At 45.4% G+C, this 19,077-nt stretch overlaps 1 protein-coding gene across 9 annotated transcripts in view; it reads right to left on the reverse strand.

Moving 5' to 3' along the window:
- The window catches only part of MICAL2 (microtubule associated monooxygenase, calponin and LIM domain containing 2), a 221,487-nt gene that overhangs the window by 18,322 nt on the left and 184,088 nt on the right, over window positions 1-19,077 (reverse strand). For all 9 annotated transcript variants that reach the window (XM_079787224.1, XM_079787229.1, XM_079787226.1 and 6 more), the window contains 3 exons: window positions 12,461-12,567; window positions 7,787-7,879; window positions 4,931-5,024 (listed from right to left, as the gene is read on the reverse strand). In XM_079787224.1, coding sequence (XP_079643350.1) covers window positions 4,931-5,024; window positions 7,787-7,879; window positions 12,461-12,567 — 294 coding nt within the window. The remainder of the gene's footprint in view (window positions 1-4,930; window positions 5,025-7,786; window positions 7,880-12,460; window positions 12,568-19,077) is intronic.

A 19,077-nucleotide genomic window follows, 5' to 3' on the forward strand; every position in this document is an offset into this window, starting at 1 on the left:
GGGTATTATGCTAAGTGAAATAAGCCAGTCAGAGAAAAGCAAGTATCGTATGATTTCACTCATATGTGGACCCTAATGAACAAAATAAACTAACAAAATAGAAAACAGACTCATACGTACAGAGCATAGATTGAGAGCTGTCAGAGGGAGAGAGGTTGGATGAAAAGGGTGAAGGTATTAAGGGGAAAAAAGAATGGAAAGAAAGAAAAGAAAAAGTAGGAATTAACTTTTCTGAGTACCTATTATATACCAGGCAGTTCTTTTAGGTGCTTTACTAACATTATTTCATTTAGTCTTTTCTTCATACCAATCCTATAAGGTTGGTATCATTAGTCCATTTTACAGATAAGAAAGTTTCGCAAAGAGGTAATTGTTATATGATGATCACTTTGGGATTCAAACTCAGGAGTGTCCCACTTCAATTGAATCACAGAGTTGTGGCAAACCAACCCAAATTCCTTGCTTCCTTAGCCATCTACTTTGGAGTCTTATTCCTTGCCACTCTCTATGAATGGCATCAGGATTCAAACACAGGAGCATCTGACTCTAATATTTCTGTTCTTTTCAGGACACCTCACCCTTACATTATCCAAGAAATTCTTCTTCTTTCTGTTCCTCGGCCACAGTCAAGATAAAAACCACAGAGTATATGCCAAACTACTTCCCTCTTCCTGGCTAGGTTTTCATTCCCAGTTCTCGTCATCATGTGTGTGCCTGCTGCCACCTGCTGGCAGCCTGGCAATCCTGATGTTTCCTTTGCAAACCCCTCTCTATATGATGGAAAAGCCATCTGCCCCCCCCCCCCCCCCAAAAAAAAGGCAAGAACCTCAATGCAGACAACCAGCTGGTAAACCTTCCCAGAAGCTGGTAAGCTTAAAAGGGAGGACTAATTCCCATCCACCCCTCTTGGGGATACATCCTTTCTTCTTCCAAGTCACTTGCAGTTTTCACCAGATTTCACCTGTCCCTAGGCACTGAAAGAAAGAACAAATCCTGTCATCTAGACCATCTAAATGTGAAGGACGGTCTCTTGCTAAACTGGGATATTCCATGACCCCAGCACATAACACTGACCACTGTGCTGACAGCCAACAAGCCCGTAGGTAGCAGGGCCCTGAGTGAGAAGAACCTGAGTGGCTGGCAAAGCTCGGCTTGGCCTCCTTACAGAAGGTGGGGCCCAGGGCAGTCAGGACACAAGTGTCCTTTACTATGGGCAGTGAGGACCACCAGGGGAATCCATCCCCTTTGTCAAGGACACCCATCTATAACACACACACACACACACACACACACACACACACACACACACATTCTATAGAACATAATGACTTGTCTTCTGGGGTGGATTCTTAGATTTTTGTTTCTCTTTGTTTTCCCCTCCTTGACAAAATGGGGAAAACCCCTTCCCGGGGGTGGGGAAGCATATTTCTGACTGTTGGGGAAAAAAAGAAAGCAGGAATTGTTGTCGCGACAATTAGGAGCTCATCAAAGCCTCATTTTGCTCTTCAGCCATCATTGCCATCCGTCCTGCACCCCCGCATGTCCCGCTAATTCAATGCCTGCCTAATGAATAACTCCCAGGAACAAAAGACCCTTTCAGGCGGGAGCACATAATCATTAGAGGAGACTTGCGTAACTGTCGCAGACTACTCATGTTTTCAGGCCTGTCTCTAAATTTGGTTATTCACAACCTTTATAGCTCAATGTTATTGCCTAACTGTGATCATTTTCTAATTATCCTAATAATACCTATTAAATAATTCCCATTACATTACTTGAACCAGAGCAGCACAGGCCAGCTCAAATACAACTTAACCTAATAAGCATCGGTCATTCATTAAGCACCAGGGCAATCTCTTAAAGGGGCTGAATAGAATATTAAACTGTAAAGGAACATTATTATTGCACAAATGTTATTACAAGTTAGGGGTGTATTAATTTCGATGCCTGGTTTGCAGATCTTCCATATGGCTTCCTTTGGGGCTGCGCTCCATGCCTTGACTCTTTTAGTCTTTAGCCCCTGGTTGGTTTGCATCTGTCACCCACACAAAGACAATCAAAGAGGAAAAGGCCCATAAACTTAATAGGGAGATTAAATTACCAAAGATATAAAGAGAAGGAATGGCATCCATCTTCTGGCCAGGTTAGCGTACCTTGGACAACACCACAAGCATCAGGGTTTCTTTAGCTGATAACTCGAAATGGGGAGATTTTCACAAGTGTTAAAATATTGGTTTCTAGAATATAAATCTCAAGCAGTGAAGAATAGAGAGTGAGTTCTTTAGCAGTGTATGTATGTGGATATCAATATTTTGTTAAGTAATATCAAGTAGCGTTTATTGCCCACACTCTGGGGGACACTTTGCCCACCAAGACCCTTAATTCTCAAAACGACCTGGTAATGTGGGGACTATTAGCTCCATTTTTCAGATAAGCAATATGGGACCAGAGAAGTTAAGTGATTTTCCTAGGACTACACAGCCTAAATGCAATGGGACAGAATTTGAGCCCAGTGCTCTCTGATGCCTATAATTCTCCCTGCCCCACTACGCCACAGTGCCTCCCCAGCAAACGGAAGCATGCCCTAGCGTTGCTGGTTTATCTCGTTTATTTCTAAGGCTCTCACTGAAATCAGTGGATTCCTAAAGAAAAGCACCAGACAGGTAGTGACTCTCACTCCAAGCAGCAGGAGATGGGTATCATTTTGGTAATGAAACCTACTTCTGATGAGTGGATTTGGGTTTTCTTTACAAGGACATGCATAGTGTATTTTCGTAAGAACAGGAACAAATATTTATTAACTAGGAGCCCGTTGCACGAAGTTTCGTGCAATAGACTTTTCCTTCACCTGGCTGTCGGCACCAGTTATCCGCCAGCAGCAGTTTTCCTCAGGCCACCCGCCTATCAGAGCGCCTCCCGCCAGCACGATCTGCCACCCCGAGAGGAACTCCGATCGGGAGGCGATCGGGAGGCGCTCCGGTCGGGCGGGTGGCCAGAGGAAAACTGCAATCGGCCACCCCGAGTTCTGCCACCAGCGTCTTCCACAGCACCGGTCTAAGCAGTGCCGGCCATTTAAGCCGTTGGGAGGAGCGGGGGCTCCTACTGCCAGCCAATCGGTCACCCTGAGTCCCGCCCCCCCGCGCCTCCAGCCAGCCCAATCGTGGGCGTAGCGGAGTGATGGTAATTTGCATATTACCATTTTATTAGGTATGATTATGCCATCCATCCCATAGTCAGGCCCTATGCTAGGGCTTCCACATTAACTGTTTTAGCCCATCCTCACCACAAATCCAAGAAACAGATATAACTATCACTCTTACTTTACAAACAAGGAAACTGAGGCACAGGGGGGTAAACTCTGACTCCAGCATTTCCCCGTTAACCAAAGACACGTGAGCCATCCAGCTAATACTGACGCTGGAACCCCAGGGCCCCTCACTTGGCTGGCCCCTCACAAGGCTCGGGGAGCAGCCCTCACGATTTTGCGGGCAAGACTCTGTATGAGCTTCAGGCCTCACAAAATCTGGGTCTGCCCCTGCCAGCATCATCACTCTCAAATAACTGAAGTTTTAAGAGAATTGAAACCCTAACCTTTCGCTATGTTGTTTAATCAGTAACACATTTTCATGGTTACACAGAGAGATATGTGTTTCCAGCGTTCGGGTTTTCACACTTTATATCCAAAATATAAAAGGCTAAAGACATCAAGTCACAAAGCTAGAGAGACAATACTTCCCACAAACCCTAAGTTCCACCCCCCTCCCCCGGCCCAATTCACTACCCACACAGATGCTGGGTGGTTTTGAAAAACACGTGTATTTCTTTAAGTCATCCCTCACCCCAGAACCCTTCCCCGGCCCCTCTTTCGTTAAGGCATTGCACGTCTTTTCACATCTGGCCTTTGCAGGTGCTGCTCCCTCTGCCAGAGCAGTCTCCTCCCCTCACTGGTGAACTCCTCCCTCCTCTGGTTCTCATCTTGACAGGCCACCCCTTCCGGGAAGCCCAGCCTGACCGTCCCTCTCCCAGGACCAGTTAGGAACCTCTTGCTCCTGTGCCCATGCACCCTGATGCTTGTCCCTGACACAGCACTGGTCCTCCTGGATTGTGGTTTATTTCTCTGCAGGTCTGTGTCCTTCAGTGGACTGTAAAGCTCTGAGGCAGAAACTGTGTCGTAGTCATCATTTTAGACCCACTGTCTTCATGTCCAGCAACAACAGGGCTTCACCAGATGAATTCTGTTTGGATCTGAGAGTCTGAAGCTATCGGCAGAATAGTTACCATTTAGTGCTTTACCTGTGCCAGGCAGTGTGCTAATTTGTGTGTGTGTGTGTGTGTATGTGTGTGTATATAAATGTATATGTGTCTATACATATATAAATATATATATACACATATACACAGAGAGGTATTTATACATATCCATATATATGTATATATGTAAAATTTCTTCTTTAATGCTTACATTAGCTCTATAAGGTTGGAAACCACTATTACCTCCATTTTAGAGGAGAGGAAGTTTGTAAGGATTTAAAACATGACTGGCCTAAGGTCATGCAGTGAGTAAAGGGAGAAATAAGGATTTTTACTTTAAGTCCAGGCTTTGAATCACTACCAACATTGCTTGAATGCCCAAACAGTTCTCCTGAATCTATGCTAACCCCTGAATTGCAACCAACATTCACAGTAGCAGAGAACTGGGCAGACCAGAAACCCAGGGACAAGGCCCTCAGGCCTACCAGTGCCCCTGGGAATCTCAGACGGTCACGTTGACTATGAAAGCGTGAAGCAGCTGTAGATTTCGCGTTGTGTCGATGCTGACAGAGCCAGAGGATGACAAGTCTCCCTGCTTTGCCCAGACGGTGAGGCCAGCACTGTTCTCAGACCACAGCCACGGGTGGGGTTGCTGCTGTGGATCTGCTGGGATGCCTACCTGCTTCTCCTCTCAGAGCCTTCTCCAGCCTCACGCCCTGGATCTCGGAGGCCCTCTGCCGCTCCTCCACCTCCTCCAGCTGCCTCTGGATGGCCTGCAATGCCAGGGTTTTACGTCACAGGGGACCCTCGCACAGAGTCACAAGAGGGGCCCATGCTACCACCGCCTTTCCAAGAGGAAGAAGCCCTTCCCCACGTGATGTCACCTCCTTGATTAACTGGGTCAGGACCTCCGAATTCCCAAACAACTAGAACTTGACATTTCCCTTCTTTAGCATGAAGACATCAAGCAAGGAGTCTGTGTGTCAGCTCAGTTTGCCCCCAAGTAGATGCTAAAATAGTCCCCCTGGACCAGGCCAATCACACAGACACGCTCTCAGGCAGAGGCTGCGGGGCCAGGTGGGCGGTCCTCCCGGCTCCTGGACTCCTTGGAGCCTCCTCAGCCTGTGACTCTGCTCATGAAGAACCACGACTCTGAGTAGGAGAGGGGCTCTGGGGGCAAACACAGAGCATGCTCACAGTCCATTTTCCTGAGAAGAAGCGGCAGATCCCTCCAAGAAATTGATCTGGAGCAGGAAACCTGGGACAACTCCTGAGGCTGGATGTTCCTTTCTCTGTCCGCCTGGCTCCAGTCCTCAGCTACAGACTGTACCTACTCCTTCACTGCCCCTCGGGGTGGGGCCAATGCCCGGGGCCTTTTACTGTGGAAGTGTATGGTAGCGTTGTTACCAGCAGGTTATTAAGACACCAAATGTTTATCCTGCTAAGGGACAACCTTACACCCTCCTTAGACTCACCATTGGCATCTAGTAGGGTTTGGGGTCATGAGTGGGTTTGCATTTTCATGTTTACTTTCCCTACTAGGTCTTTCTCTCTTGTGGATTATTAGGAAGGAAAATGAGGGGAGAGCCTGTCCTCTGTCCATTTTGCTCACCCATCATTTTCTCTGTTTTCAGATATCATGCTGCCAAAGGCACATCTCTAGGTAGAACAGACTTGGCACCTGGCAGACCAGGTATATTTAAGGACCCAGCAGCTGTTGGGGCAGGTAGTATGTGTGTGTTCTTTCTCCTGTATCTCACTCCAACTTTGTCTGATTCCCTTTCCTCCTTAACTCTGCGTCTTTCTAAGTCTCCCCTAGATTTAGGGGTACAATTGCCAAAGCACCTCCAATCCCCTGAAGAGGCCTGAGCAGCCACCTGGCTCCTCTTGTGCCAACGAAGAGTGTTTAAGCCCCAAACATAAAATCTGAAATAGGTGGGAATTATATCTTAAACAACTTGTAATTTCATGCCCCCTTCCTCTCTCTCTTTTAAAGATAATTATATCTTTATAAATCGGTCTCTTGCTGGCATGGTGTAGAATTGCAAAAGGAAAGAAAGCATTTAAATAACTTTATTACTGATTACTTTGTAATTATGGCTATGTGGTTATTATGGAGTAAGCGGAGTCCCCCTCACCCCCATTCATATGTTGGAGTTCTAACTCCCAAAGTGACTATATTTGGAGATAGGGCCTTGAAGGAGGTAAATGAGATTAAATGAGGTCAAGAAGGTGGGGCCCTGATCTGATGGATCTGGCATCCTAATCAGAAGAGGAAGAGATACCAGAGATTGATCTCTCTTTCTCTACATGTGCACAGAAAATAAAGGCCATGTGAGGCTATAGCAAGGCAGCTGTCTACAAGCCAGGAAGAGAGTCCTCACCAGAAACCCACCCTGAAGGCACCCTGAGCTTGGACTTCCAGCCTTCAGAACCGTGCGAGATGAATTTCTGTTGTTTAAGCCACCCACTCTGTGGTAGGTTTTTATGGCCACCCAATCTGGCTAATATAGTGGTCATTCTTTAGACACTAAGGATGAGAATCTCAAAGATTAAAAAGGAATGCAAATTAAGACTCTAACGGCCATTGTAATTCTACTCCTATTGCCAACTATTGACTGGAGTGAAAATATAAGAAGGGGAAATTGCTGAGCTTGCCAGTCCACATCATAAAGACATACCTTGTTCTCAGAAGGGAAAGTTGGTATGTTTCAAAGAAACCTGTTTTAGAAGCTGAGAGTGGACAGAGGAAGCTGATGGAAATTTTCCCTGTCCACCCGGTGATAGGGACAGCTCCCAAGTCAGTGACCTGAAGGGTAAAGGAGGTTGGACTAAACGATCTCCTTCTGGTAAGACACAACTTCCAGGACTGCATAGCCAGATAAAGGGAATAATTGGAGAAAGGAATGTAAGGGTACAATGGATTCATATGAGAGGCTATTCGAAGTCCGTTTGTCCTAAAACCTAACTGTTCTTGAAGGCTAGCTTTGAGGGCCTCAGGGAGAGGGAGGATGCCTTGCCTGTCTGCTTCATTTTGCCGCTCTGTGACAGAGGTGGGCAGATCAATTTGGGAAGAAATGTTCGCAGTGGGCCAGGAAGCCTATATCAGAATGCTGGGTACTTCTGTTGTTCAACTGATTTAGCAACAGAGACAGCTCCTAATAGCTGTCAGTTCAGCAGAGACCCTGGCAGCAAGATGAGGGAAGGTGTGTCTGCACAGACTGCTATGTGGCAGTCAAGGCCGGGGATGGTCCCTCGGCCATGTGTTGGCTGTCATTTCAGGCTCACTTTGCTGGAAATGTGTCTGCAGATGGAAAGGCTGCTGGGGGTGGGCCAGGTTAACACGAGGGCTCTCCAGGCCCCAGAGTCGCACCAGGGTTTGAGCCAGCGCCTTTAGAAGGGCCAGGAACCTGGTCGCTCAGAGAAGAGGAACCGACCTTTCTCCAGCCCACCTCCCCACTGCAATCCCGACTTCCAAAGGGCTTTCTGATTCCCAGGGTCCCAGGCCCACTCACTCATATCAAGTTTTCCTGACCTGAGCTTTATGAAGTCTTTTTAATTCTTCTTGCTTAACCAGTTGTTTTGTTGCTTTTTCCAACTTCCTTCTTCTTCTAAGTGTCTTCCTCTCCTATAAAAATCAACAGAGAAGAAAAAAATGTATGTCTGAGAAAATGGGTTGAAACTGACAAAACCCTGTCATAGGCTTCTGCCCCCTGCAACCAAACCACTGATTAGCTTCTAGAACAGTGATGCCCAAGAACCTCTGCAATGGTGGGAATGCTTTGTACCTGTGCCGCCTAAATGTGCAAGCCACCAGCCACATGTGGCTTTTGGATGCTTGAAATGAGGCTAGTGGGATTAAGAAATTGAATTTTATTTCATTTTAATGAGTTTAGATGTAAATATAAATAGCTACATATGGCTAGTAGGTGCTGGGTTGGGAAACATGTTTGTGTGTGTGTGTGTGTGTGTGTGTGTGTGTTTGGGAGTGGCTTTATAGAGCACTCACTTGGTTCAGCTGAAGGAAGGAATCATACAAGAATTACTCTCTTTAGGCGCTACCCTAAGGCCCAGGGATGAGGAGTCTGGGACACACACACACACATACACATACACACACACACTCACACACAAAGTATACTACCTGAAAACCAGTTAACAACTTTAAATAGTCCTTAGGTTGGGTCTAAATTACCCAATTAAACCTGGGAATAGAGGAGCATATTTAAATGAAATGAAAAGTTTTTTTTGGCTGGAGAGAGGCATAAGATTGCTTCTCTTCCCCACTTCATTTAGCTACACAAATATCATGAATGTCACTGGGTTCTTTGTGTGCCTGGGCTTGAAAAATACAGAACATCCAAAACTGATGCATTTTAATTAGATGTCTGGATCGTGATGGTGCCATTTCCAGGTTTCAGACACCAGAGGAAGGGGAAGTAGTGGTGTGGCCAGCTCCACACATTGGAAAGACACTCTGGTTGGAGAAACAGCAGAGGATGATGGGGGGCCTCGGGCCAGGAAGCCTGCAGAGCTGACATCAGTTCCTGGCCGAGCTGCATGAGCTGTAGCATGTCATACACTCTGAACACCAGCATCCTCTTCAGTGATAAGAACGATTTAATACCTGCCTTGTAGGGGTGTAGTAAGGAATAAATGAGATAAGGCAGGTCAAGCCCTTTGCAGAATACTTGAAAAGATATAGTATAGAAATTCTGTACATACTATGATTTGTATTATTATTAGCATATTATTATACATTAGCACTGATTATAACTTTTTACTAAAATATGATTTTTCAGCTATTATATGTTTATATGCATGTAGGAGTGTGTATATATATACACACACACACACACACACACATATATATATATATATATATATATATATATTCTGTATATACAAAATAAATATTCAAATTGGGCTAGTTTCATTATAAGTTTGCCTTCCCTGAGCACACACATTAATTTTCTATAATAGCATGAGGATTAGAACAGGCTAGAGGTTCCTTTTTAATGCTGGCAGGAACAAATATGGAATTAAAAAATTATTACAGTGCAGTGGCCACCTGGGTATTCAATAACTGTGGTTGAACTGAAAGTTTGTCTGTTAAAGGACCATAAATCCACAAGTGGGGAATAGACCTACCAGGGCTGACCCAAACACTGCCAGAGGAATCCGGGTCCATTAGAGGTTAAGAGATTAACCTTCAAAAGCATGAACCATCCTGGCTTCATGAATCCTTGTCATTCTGACACCTGTTCCATGGAGGGCCATCACTCTCCTTAGAAAAGCTCCCAGTTCCCAGGGTTCCAAATGTCTATAGACCATCAGTGACAACATTGATCTCAATGATGAAACTTGGTTTTTATAGAATTTCCTTCAGGATCTAGAATCCTAAAGGCCTCATGCTCTCCTTCATCCTTGGAAGAAAATTTTGGCTCTGAGAACTCAAACTTATTCCACATGATAAAATCTCTATTTCTAGGGGGTAACTTCCTGATTGACTGTCAATCTCTCTGAACAGAGGTTCTGGGATATTGGGGTGGGGGAACCCCTCTTTCAGGCAGCCAGGACCTTACTGGAAAGGCTGGGGAGGGGCGTGTGGAGATCACTGGTAATGGTTATCCAGAGACTTTCCCACTCAATCTATGGAGAGTTGGTGCATTTATTCAACAATCATCTCTGGAGCTTACAACCTACTAACCTACATAACAAATCCCACTATTGATTGTTATGCGCCAGACACTGTACTAATTACCTCACATGTATCATCTTAATTATCCCTCAAATGAGACTTATTTTATAAATTAAAAAATCAAAACTCAGAGATGTTAAATAACTTGCCCAAGATGACACACAATTAGTAAATGGTAGAGCCAGGAGGTTGGCCCGGGTCACCTGAGGGCAGCATCCATATTTTCATATAGTCTGTTCCGCCTTTCCCATGCCAAACACTGTGCAGGCACATCAAGGACTCCTGCTTTATAGAAATGGCAAAGTCATTCCCTGAATTAAGACCATTTCATACAATTTCAATGGAGGAAGCTTCGGCAGCATCACACCGTCTTAGCCCTTCCCAGCAGCAGAGCTGCCAAACCCCATGGCTTTACCAAGAATCTGCAAAGCAGAACCTAGAAGAGGAAAGAATGTCCTTTATTGCTATTTATGAACAGATGTTGACATAGAAATGAGGATGATTCGTTAACACCCAGGTAGTCTCACGATATGCCAGGCATAGTTCTTATACCCTCGATTGCAGAGAGGAAAAGAAAGAGACGAAGAGCTAAAGAAGAAAAAGATAAAGGACAGAGAAAGGAGAACTCTGGCGGGAAGAGGACAGCTGCTGGTCCCGGTCTCAGATCCAGGCATTGGTTTCGGGGCAGAGCAAAGGGAAGAGGTGGAGTGTGCATATCCTGTCTCCAGCTTCCTATGCAAAGCTTCATTTGGGCTGACAGACTCTGTCTGGGGACTCACCTGTATGGGACAGAAAACATAAAACACCAGAGGAGGGTGCCTGGCCAGTGTGGCTCAGTGACTGAGCGTCGACCTATGCACCAGGAGGTCACACTTCAATTCCTGGTCAGGGCACATGCCTGGGCTGCAGGCTCAATCCCCAGTAGGAGGTGTGCAGGAGGCAGCCGATCAATGATTCTCATCATTGATATTTCTATGTCTCTCTCCCTCTCCCTTCTACTATGAAATCAATAAAAATATATTGGGGCGGGGGGGGGGGGGAAACAGGGGGAGGACTTCTCTTGTTCCTTCACTGGGAGCCCTTAGGAAGTCCTTGGCCAGCTTCCCTTCCCGTAAGAGAGGCCATGTCAGAAGGCAGGTGAAGCGGGCAGGTGAGGACTGGCGCTGTTCTGGAGCAGCAGGAGGACCAGGAGCTACCTGCGAGGCTTGCCCTACATATCATGGTCTTGCTATTTTGATGTGTTGGGGCCACGCCATTCTTTTCTCCTATGTAAGAGTGTCAGGATGGCTGATGCTGGGGCCCCTGCCTCATTTGAATACAGAAGTACACCTGGATCACTCAAAAAGAGGAAAAGGAAACCCCAGAAATCAACACACACATAGAATTCACTTGTGTTGAGTAACAAACTAATCAGAGATGCCCCAAGTTACAAAATTAAGAGTCCATACATATTCTCTCATATTCTCTCTCTCTCTCTCTCTCTCTCTCTCTCTCTCTCTCTCTCTCTCTCCCTCTCCCTCTCCCTCTCTCCCTCTCTCTCATCTCTCACACTCATGCCATGTCCCAGCCCCCTCCTGACTTGCTCCAGCCGGGGCCTTGTGGAGCTGGATCCCCTGAGTGACTTGAGATGAGGCCAAAGTGCCTAGCGCCAGATATGGAAAAGTTGAGTCTAAATAAATAAATCTGGTCCTCTCCCTTTCTCCTCAGATCCTCTCTCTCCAAAAAGTAAACACGAACAGAGCAGTGCACTGCGCCCGTGTCTGCCTGGGAAGCATGTTAGGTCCATCCGTTCAGCATCCCACCCCTAGGAAACTGCTCTGGCCCCACGGGTAAGAAACGACGGCGAGCCGTGGCCATGGGGTGCGTGTCTCTGTGGGGTGACATTCAGGGACATTTGAGGAGATATAGCAGTGTTTGTACTTTTTACATCTGGGGGGATGGGAGTTGTTTAAAGTGTTCTCCAGGAATATTAACGTCATCAGGCAAGGAGGACTGCCTGCTCCCCAGCCGGCCAGCGACTAGGCCCTTCCACAGCGGGGGCCCTCAGAGCATCCTTCCTTACCTGCCACCGCGTGGCTCCTGCCACACGTCTAATTAGAATAAACATAACATTTCCTATGCAATCTGCCGCTTAAATGAAGCTGTGCTCCCCCCCGGGGAAATAAGCATCCGCTTGCTGTAATTTTTCCAATAGTTTGCTTCTTGGACCACAAATTAAACCCGCTTTTAAGAGCTGTAGTCACCAAATGGTTTCAAGGAAATACGTCTGTTTTCTTTTCCCTCCCCAGTTTTACATCTCTGAGGAAGGCAAGCCTATAAAAGTTAACAACAAAAAATAGAGATGATTCTTGGGGTACCCCAGGTAGAAAGAGCCGTTTGCTGTCAGATGCAAGGAAATGTGATCCTTCTGAGGAAACCGCTGCAGCTGGAGCCCACATTGGGCCTAAAGTCTGCAGGGTAAACAGCCCCACCAGCCAAGGCCCCCTTCGGTTTGCCAAGTGTTGTTACCTTTGACCGCGAGGAAAGCTGGGGATCAAATTCTTCATCTGCCGAGGAGGAGGTGGTGGATGAGGCAGCCCCCGTCACCTGCGCCCCGATGGGGACGTGCTTGGGATCTGAAAGGGGAACACAAGAACTCACTGAACTCCCAGCTTCTCCTCTTACTTCGTGACCCAAAGCTGCCTCCCCCCCCCCCCGCCCGCCACCGCCCCCGCTCTGCCCCGCTCCCTCCCTCCCTGCCCTCCCCTCACTGCACCTGCCATGAGCAGGCGGAGGCAGTACCTAAGGGCAACTGAAAATTTGGCCCTCCACGTTAATTACACTTCTGGGTCCCTGCCAAGAGCTTTGCAGCTCTTTCTTCACGTCAAAAATAAAGGTATTATGCAGAAATCAATTAATTCCTTAAACACCATTTATACCGTGTGTTGCTTGAATGCGTTCAGAGATGAAATCTATTATTAAAATACTTGCCTGAAGTTAGCTGAGTTACCTAAATGCTTGTGTGTAAGGTTTGTTCTGCAGAGTAATTGAATGCAACAAAAGTCAGAGCCAGCTCTTAAACAAATCGCCTTTCTGCGGCTCACAGCATCTGGTACCCATTTTTACTACATGACATCTGCTCAGTGTAAAAGAGCTGGCGTCAGAATGTCTGGTCACAGAAAAAAAAAATCCCAAATGTAATCAGAAGCAAAAGGACTCTAAGCCGAAGGTTTTATCACATAGTCTCATGCAACATAAATATTTCATTAATTATGGCTAAACAAATGCCACTTCTATTTTCCTAACTTGCAGATATTATCACATCACCGAAGTGATGATTCAAATGCCAGGAAAGGCAGTTTAAGATAGGGAGGGCTCAGCAACGCAGGGCCCACGGGAGAGCCCAAGTCAGGGGGATATGGCCAGCTCCGAGCAAGAGGTAGATGGTTAGAGGCAGCCAATGCCCGTGTCCACCAGAGTCTCTTTGGGATCTGTCTGGGAACCATGTGTGAGCAAGTCTTCCCAGTGCCACGGGAGACGTTTATTCTTCTCAGCAAGAACATCTGCCCCTCCACATCCACCTGATGCAGAGTTCATGATTAATATCTGGATGGACGCACCCTGGACACTGAATAGCAGGACCCGCTAGGACTCCGTGATAGGAAATTTACTAATTTTTACTCTGCTGTGGCAGCTTACATCTGAATAGATATATGGATTGGGCAGGGAGGAAGGTGGAGAGGCATTCCCAGGCCGACGAAACATTCCCTCCAAACTGCCTTTTCCTCTCCATAAGGTTCAACTATTTACCCCGGTGGGAGTGGTCAAGTTTTAAAAAATAAAAATAAGTTTAACCTCCAGGAGGAGCACATTTACATATGCTGTTATTCAAAGCAAAATAATGCAGAACATGTATATAATAACACAGCCTCTCTGGGGAGGGAGTTAACTGCTTTCCACTCTCAATTGCAGATGGGAAAGCTCAGGTGAAGATGGCTCAGGGAGCAGCGCAACAATGGGAGGAGGCAGTGTTAGTGGTGAGCTGAGATTGTCCTCCAGTCGCAGCCATAAATCACCCCTGGGTAATTCAGTCTGAGCGCGTGAGCCTGAGGAATTCTCCTTTACCTCCCTGCGTGCTGGGGGATCGATCGTGGTTTTCTAACTTGCAGATTTGAATGACAAGGTTGAAAATGATCAACGTGAAGAGTCTAGCACAGTGCCGGGTTCATTGGAGCTGCTTACATAAATGTTATTGGCCATCAGCAATAGCTGCTGCTTCACCATTCATTGATCGAAATGAACAATACTGAAATATTAGTAAAACTGCCTGATTCGCCTTCATTTAGTGGAAAACGTATAGTAACCTAAGGATACAACGTTTTCTAACTCTCGAAAACAAACGTAATATTCCCATTGAATCTCATTTTGAAATTGAGGAGGAAGTGTTCCCACATAGAATGCATTTCTTAAACTTCTGGCAAAGTTACACAAACTTATACAGGTGCCTCTGCATCTCTTCCCCTTTACGCCCTTCCATCATAGAACCATCCATTCTAGGCATTCACTCGTCATTTGCAGAGTTTAAAAACAACAACAACTTGGCAGCATTGTTTGACTCTGGCTCTAATGGGGCGACTCATTCCAGGATTGACCTCCCACCACGAAGCCCTAGAAGTCAGGACAAAGTATGTGAAGCAGCTGTTTCCAGGTGTGGGACAGTGGGAAGTGCAGAACTGTGATACAGGTGAGAACGGAAGCAAATGAGTTCAGCTCTAGATCACAAATGCTTCCTCTGCCGTGGGGCACTTTCTTCCAGATCACAGCTGGTTAGGAAGAACCTTAGCAGAGCACAGGTGATTCATTGGGTTGAAAAGATGGAGATGAGCGTTTGAGAAGGCTGGGCAGCTGGAATGTGTGAGGGAGAGTACTGGAGAGGCAGGAGCTGTGCAGAAAAAGAACTTCAGAAATAAGCACAGAGGGCCCTTTAGTTTATTGCTTAATGTGTAGATGCACAGAGAGAAACTGCATGAGGCCGGGCAAAAAGCTGCTGGGGAGTTACAGGCTAAATAATATCAAAAGCTTTTGCAGGACTGGGAAGTGTTCACGTCCCCCGACCCCCAGCCAGGGGCATTAGTAGAGGCCATGGAAGAGTCCCACTTTAGCAATAGGGATAAACGAGCCCTAGAGTAAAGGTTATTACAGACTCACTTGAAGATGCTTAAAAACAAGCCTTGGGAGAAATAAATTGATATGCAAGTACTTTACTGCCTCTCCATACATTCTTTACTGCCTACTTAATATTCTTCAAGTGAAGAAACAAAACCTAGACTCTCTGTGTAATGTAATAGTCACAAAATCTATCAGCCTAATCCTAACCCTCACCCATCCTCATGCTTAGAGGGTGTCCACCCAACTCCACAGGGACCCTTCCTGAGTTCACCCTCTGTAATTCTTTATCAGGCTGTTCATTGGTAGCCTTTACTATATAATTTATAATAAACTGGTAAGTGTTTTTTTTTTAATATATTTTTTCTTGATTTCAGAGAGGAAGGGAGAAGGAGAGAGATAGAAACATCAATTATGAGAGAGAATCATTGATTGGCTGCCTCTTGCACACCCCCTATTGGGGATCGAGTCTGCAAGCTGGACATGAGCCCTTGACCAGAATCGAACCTGGGACCCTTCAGTCCGCAGGTTGATGCTCTATCCACTGAGCAAAACCAGCCAGGGCAAGTGTAAGTGTTTCTGAGTTCCTGTGCCATTCCAGCAAATTATTTAACCAAAGGAGGGGGTTGTGGTGAACCCCTGTTTATAACCAGTTGGTCAGAAATATAGTTGACAACCTGTAAGGATACAGAAGATTTGAGCAAACACTACTAATACATTTATAGAACACCACCACCCAAGAACTAGAGAATACACATTTTTCTTTGTAAAGCCCATGAACATTTACTAAGTTGATGCTATGCCAAACCATAAAGTAAGAATCAACAAAATTCAAAGGCCTGAAATCATACATAGTATATATTCTGACAACAGTGAGATTAAGCTAGGAATCAGTAATACTATATAATAAAGAAGGAATATGCAAATTGACCTTCACTCTGCCACAAAGATGGTGGCGCCCACAGCAGAGGTGGGGGTTTCCGTAACACAAGACGGCTGCACCCACAGTGGAGGCTGAGTTCCTGTAAAGAGCCTTAACGAGCAATCAGCAGGGACCTGAGGCTGCACCCCCCCATCCCCATGGGGCTTGACAGGGGACCTTAGGCGGTGCCCCCCAGCCTGGCGCCAGGCCGGGTAACTTCAGGCCGTGACCCCCATCTGGCAGGGCTTGACGGGGGACCTTAGGCCGTGTCCCCTGCCCCAGCGCCAGGCCGGGGTACTTCAGGCCGTGCCCCCTGCCCAGGTGCCAGGCCGGGGGACCTGAGGCCGTGCCCCCCACCCAGTGGGGCTTAACAGGGGACCTCAAGGTGCGTCCCCCCACCCCAGTGCTGGGCTGGGGGACCTCAGGCTGCTCCCCTTGCCCTGGGCCGGGGGACCTTAGGCCGTGCCCCCTGCCCAGCAGGGCTTGACAGGGGACTTGAGGCTGCACGCCCCTCCCAGTGCAGGGCCGGGGAACCTGAGGCTGCGCCCCCACCCAGCGGGGCTTGATGGGAGACCTCAAGGCGTGTCCCCTGCCCCGGCGCCAGGCCAGGGGACCTGAGGCTGCGCCCCCTGCCTGGCGGGGCTTGACAAGGGTGGGACCGGCCTGGTCTGGATCTAGCCTATTGGGGGAAGGGGGAGAAGCCGGGTCTGGGTCTCGCACGATTTTGAGGCACACATGAGTGGATGAGGACTTGACTCTGGGTCCCATTGTGTACCCCAGACTCTGACAGGAGGAAGATTTTCATATACATTTTACTAATTTTCTTTCATCTCAGACACTTCTATTATAGAGAAAGGGCAAATAGCAATATTAAAATATTTCCTCTAATTAATCCTCTTTTAATGTGCACAAATTTCATGCACCAGGCCACTAGTAGAAAATAACACCAGAAATTTTCAAAATGAGATCGCCAGACAGGAAAGCTCAGGTGAAGCAATGCTTTTCTTTTCTTTTTTTTTTTTTTTAAATACATTTTATTGATTTTTTACAGAGAGGAAGGGAGGAGAGGGATAGAGAGTTAGAAATATCAATGAGAGAGAAACATCGATTCAGTTGCCTCCTGCACACTTCCCACTGGGGATGTGCCCGCAACCAAGGTACATGCCCCTGACCGGAATCGAACCTGGGACCCTTCAGTCCACAGGCCGACACTCTATCCACTGAGCCAAATTGATCAGGGCATAACATGCTTTTCTAACAACCTATAGATCAAAAAAGAACTAAAAATAAATTTAAACTGATGATTAAAAATGGTATAACAAAACAACTAGTTGCAGCTAACACAGTGATTAGAGGGAAATTTAGAACTTTAAATATATACATTATGCAAAAGAAAAGTTGAGAATTAATGCTCTAAATTCTATTTCAAGAAGCTAGAAAAAGAACAACCAATTGAGCCTAAAGAAACTAAAAGGAAAATAAATCAAGAAGAGATTATGAAAGACAATATAGACAAAGCAGAAATAAAATGGAAAAATTTTGTTTCTTTAAAAAGACAAATAAAATTGATAACCACCTAAGAAGACTGGCTAAGAAAAAAAGAGAAAGAAAACACAAGTGACCAATATTTGAAATAAAAAAATCCTACAGTAACTATTTTATGACAATAAATTTCAAAATTTAGATAAAATGGACAAATTTATTTAAAAACATGATTTACCAAAACTGACATAAGAAGAAAGACAATCTGAGTAATTATACCTATTAGAGAAACTGAATCCATACTTAGAAACCACCCTCCAAAAAATTCTAGGCTAGATGACTTAATTTATGTCCAAATGTTTAAAAAAGAAATAATACCAATGTTAAAAAAGAAAAACTCTTTCAGAGAATAGAGAAAAACAGAACACTTCACAACTTGTGTTATGAAGCTAGCCTAAGTTTGATGACAGAACTTGACAAGATAATACAAGAAGAAAAAAATTCAGACCAATATCTCTCATGCGCATATGTGTAAAACTATAAAAAACAATTAGCAAATCTGATACAGTAATACATAAAGGAGTATAAATTATGACCAAGTTGGGTTTACCCCAACAAGTCGGTAATGATTTAACATTTCCAAATCTATATAAAAATATAATCAATATAATTCAGCACATTATTGATTAAAGTAAAATAATATGATTATCTCAATAGAGGTAGAAAAATCATTTGATTAAATTTATCATCATTCATAATAAAAGCTCATAGTAAGCTAGGTTAAAGTAAAACATAATTCTATCAAAAGGAAAAGTTGCGTTTAATACACTTAATAGAAAACATTTTATACTGCTTCAGTTTTTAAATTTAAATTCATTAGCCCTGGGTGGGTGGCTCTGTTGGTTGGAGCGTTGTCCCATACACCAAAAAAGATTGTGGGTTTGATTCCTGGTTGGGCACATACCTAGGTTACGGGTTTGATTCCGGGTCAGGACACGAATGAGAGGCAACCATTTGATATTTCTCACATCAAAGTTTCTTTCTCTCAAATCAATAAACATATTCTTGGGTGAGGATAAAAACAAGCAAATGAGAGCACACATAACACAACACACAGAGCTCTGGTTTCCTGCTGTACATAGGTACAGTCATTTTTGGAAAAAGATCTGACAGTATCTTCTACAGCAAACCACACATGCCTCCTCCATGACCTATTAATTCCTCTCCCAGGTATATACAGGGTGGGCAAAAGTAGGTTTACAGTAGTGACTATGCAAAACACAGAGTTGATTCTTGTATTATTATTTTCCATGAGAACAACAGTAACCCTACTTTTGCCCGTCTCTCTACTAACAAAGCTTCTGTCTTTGAGCAAACTTTAGCCAAGCTCTTCTGAGCCCTTTTCTTGACTAGACCTTCACCTTGGCTTATAAAAACTACAGACCCTCAATATAGATTATTTAGCCCACTCACTCCTTCCTACATTAAAAGACTTAAACATTAACATAGTTTCTGACAGCTCAAGGCTACATCCCTAGGATGAGCCCAGCCCTGCTGAAAGCACTTGAGAAAACTC

The sequence above is a fragment of the Cnephaeus nilssonii genome (assembly GCF_951640355.1).
Source record: "Cnephaeus nilssonii genome assembly, chromosome: 13".
Classification (NCBI taxonomy): Eukaryota; Metazoa; Chordata; class Mammalia; order Chiroptera; family Vespertilionidae; genus Cnephaeus; species Cnephaeus nilssonii.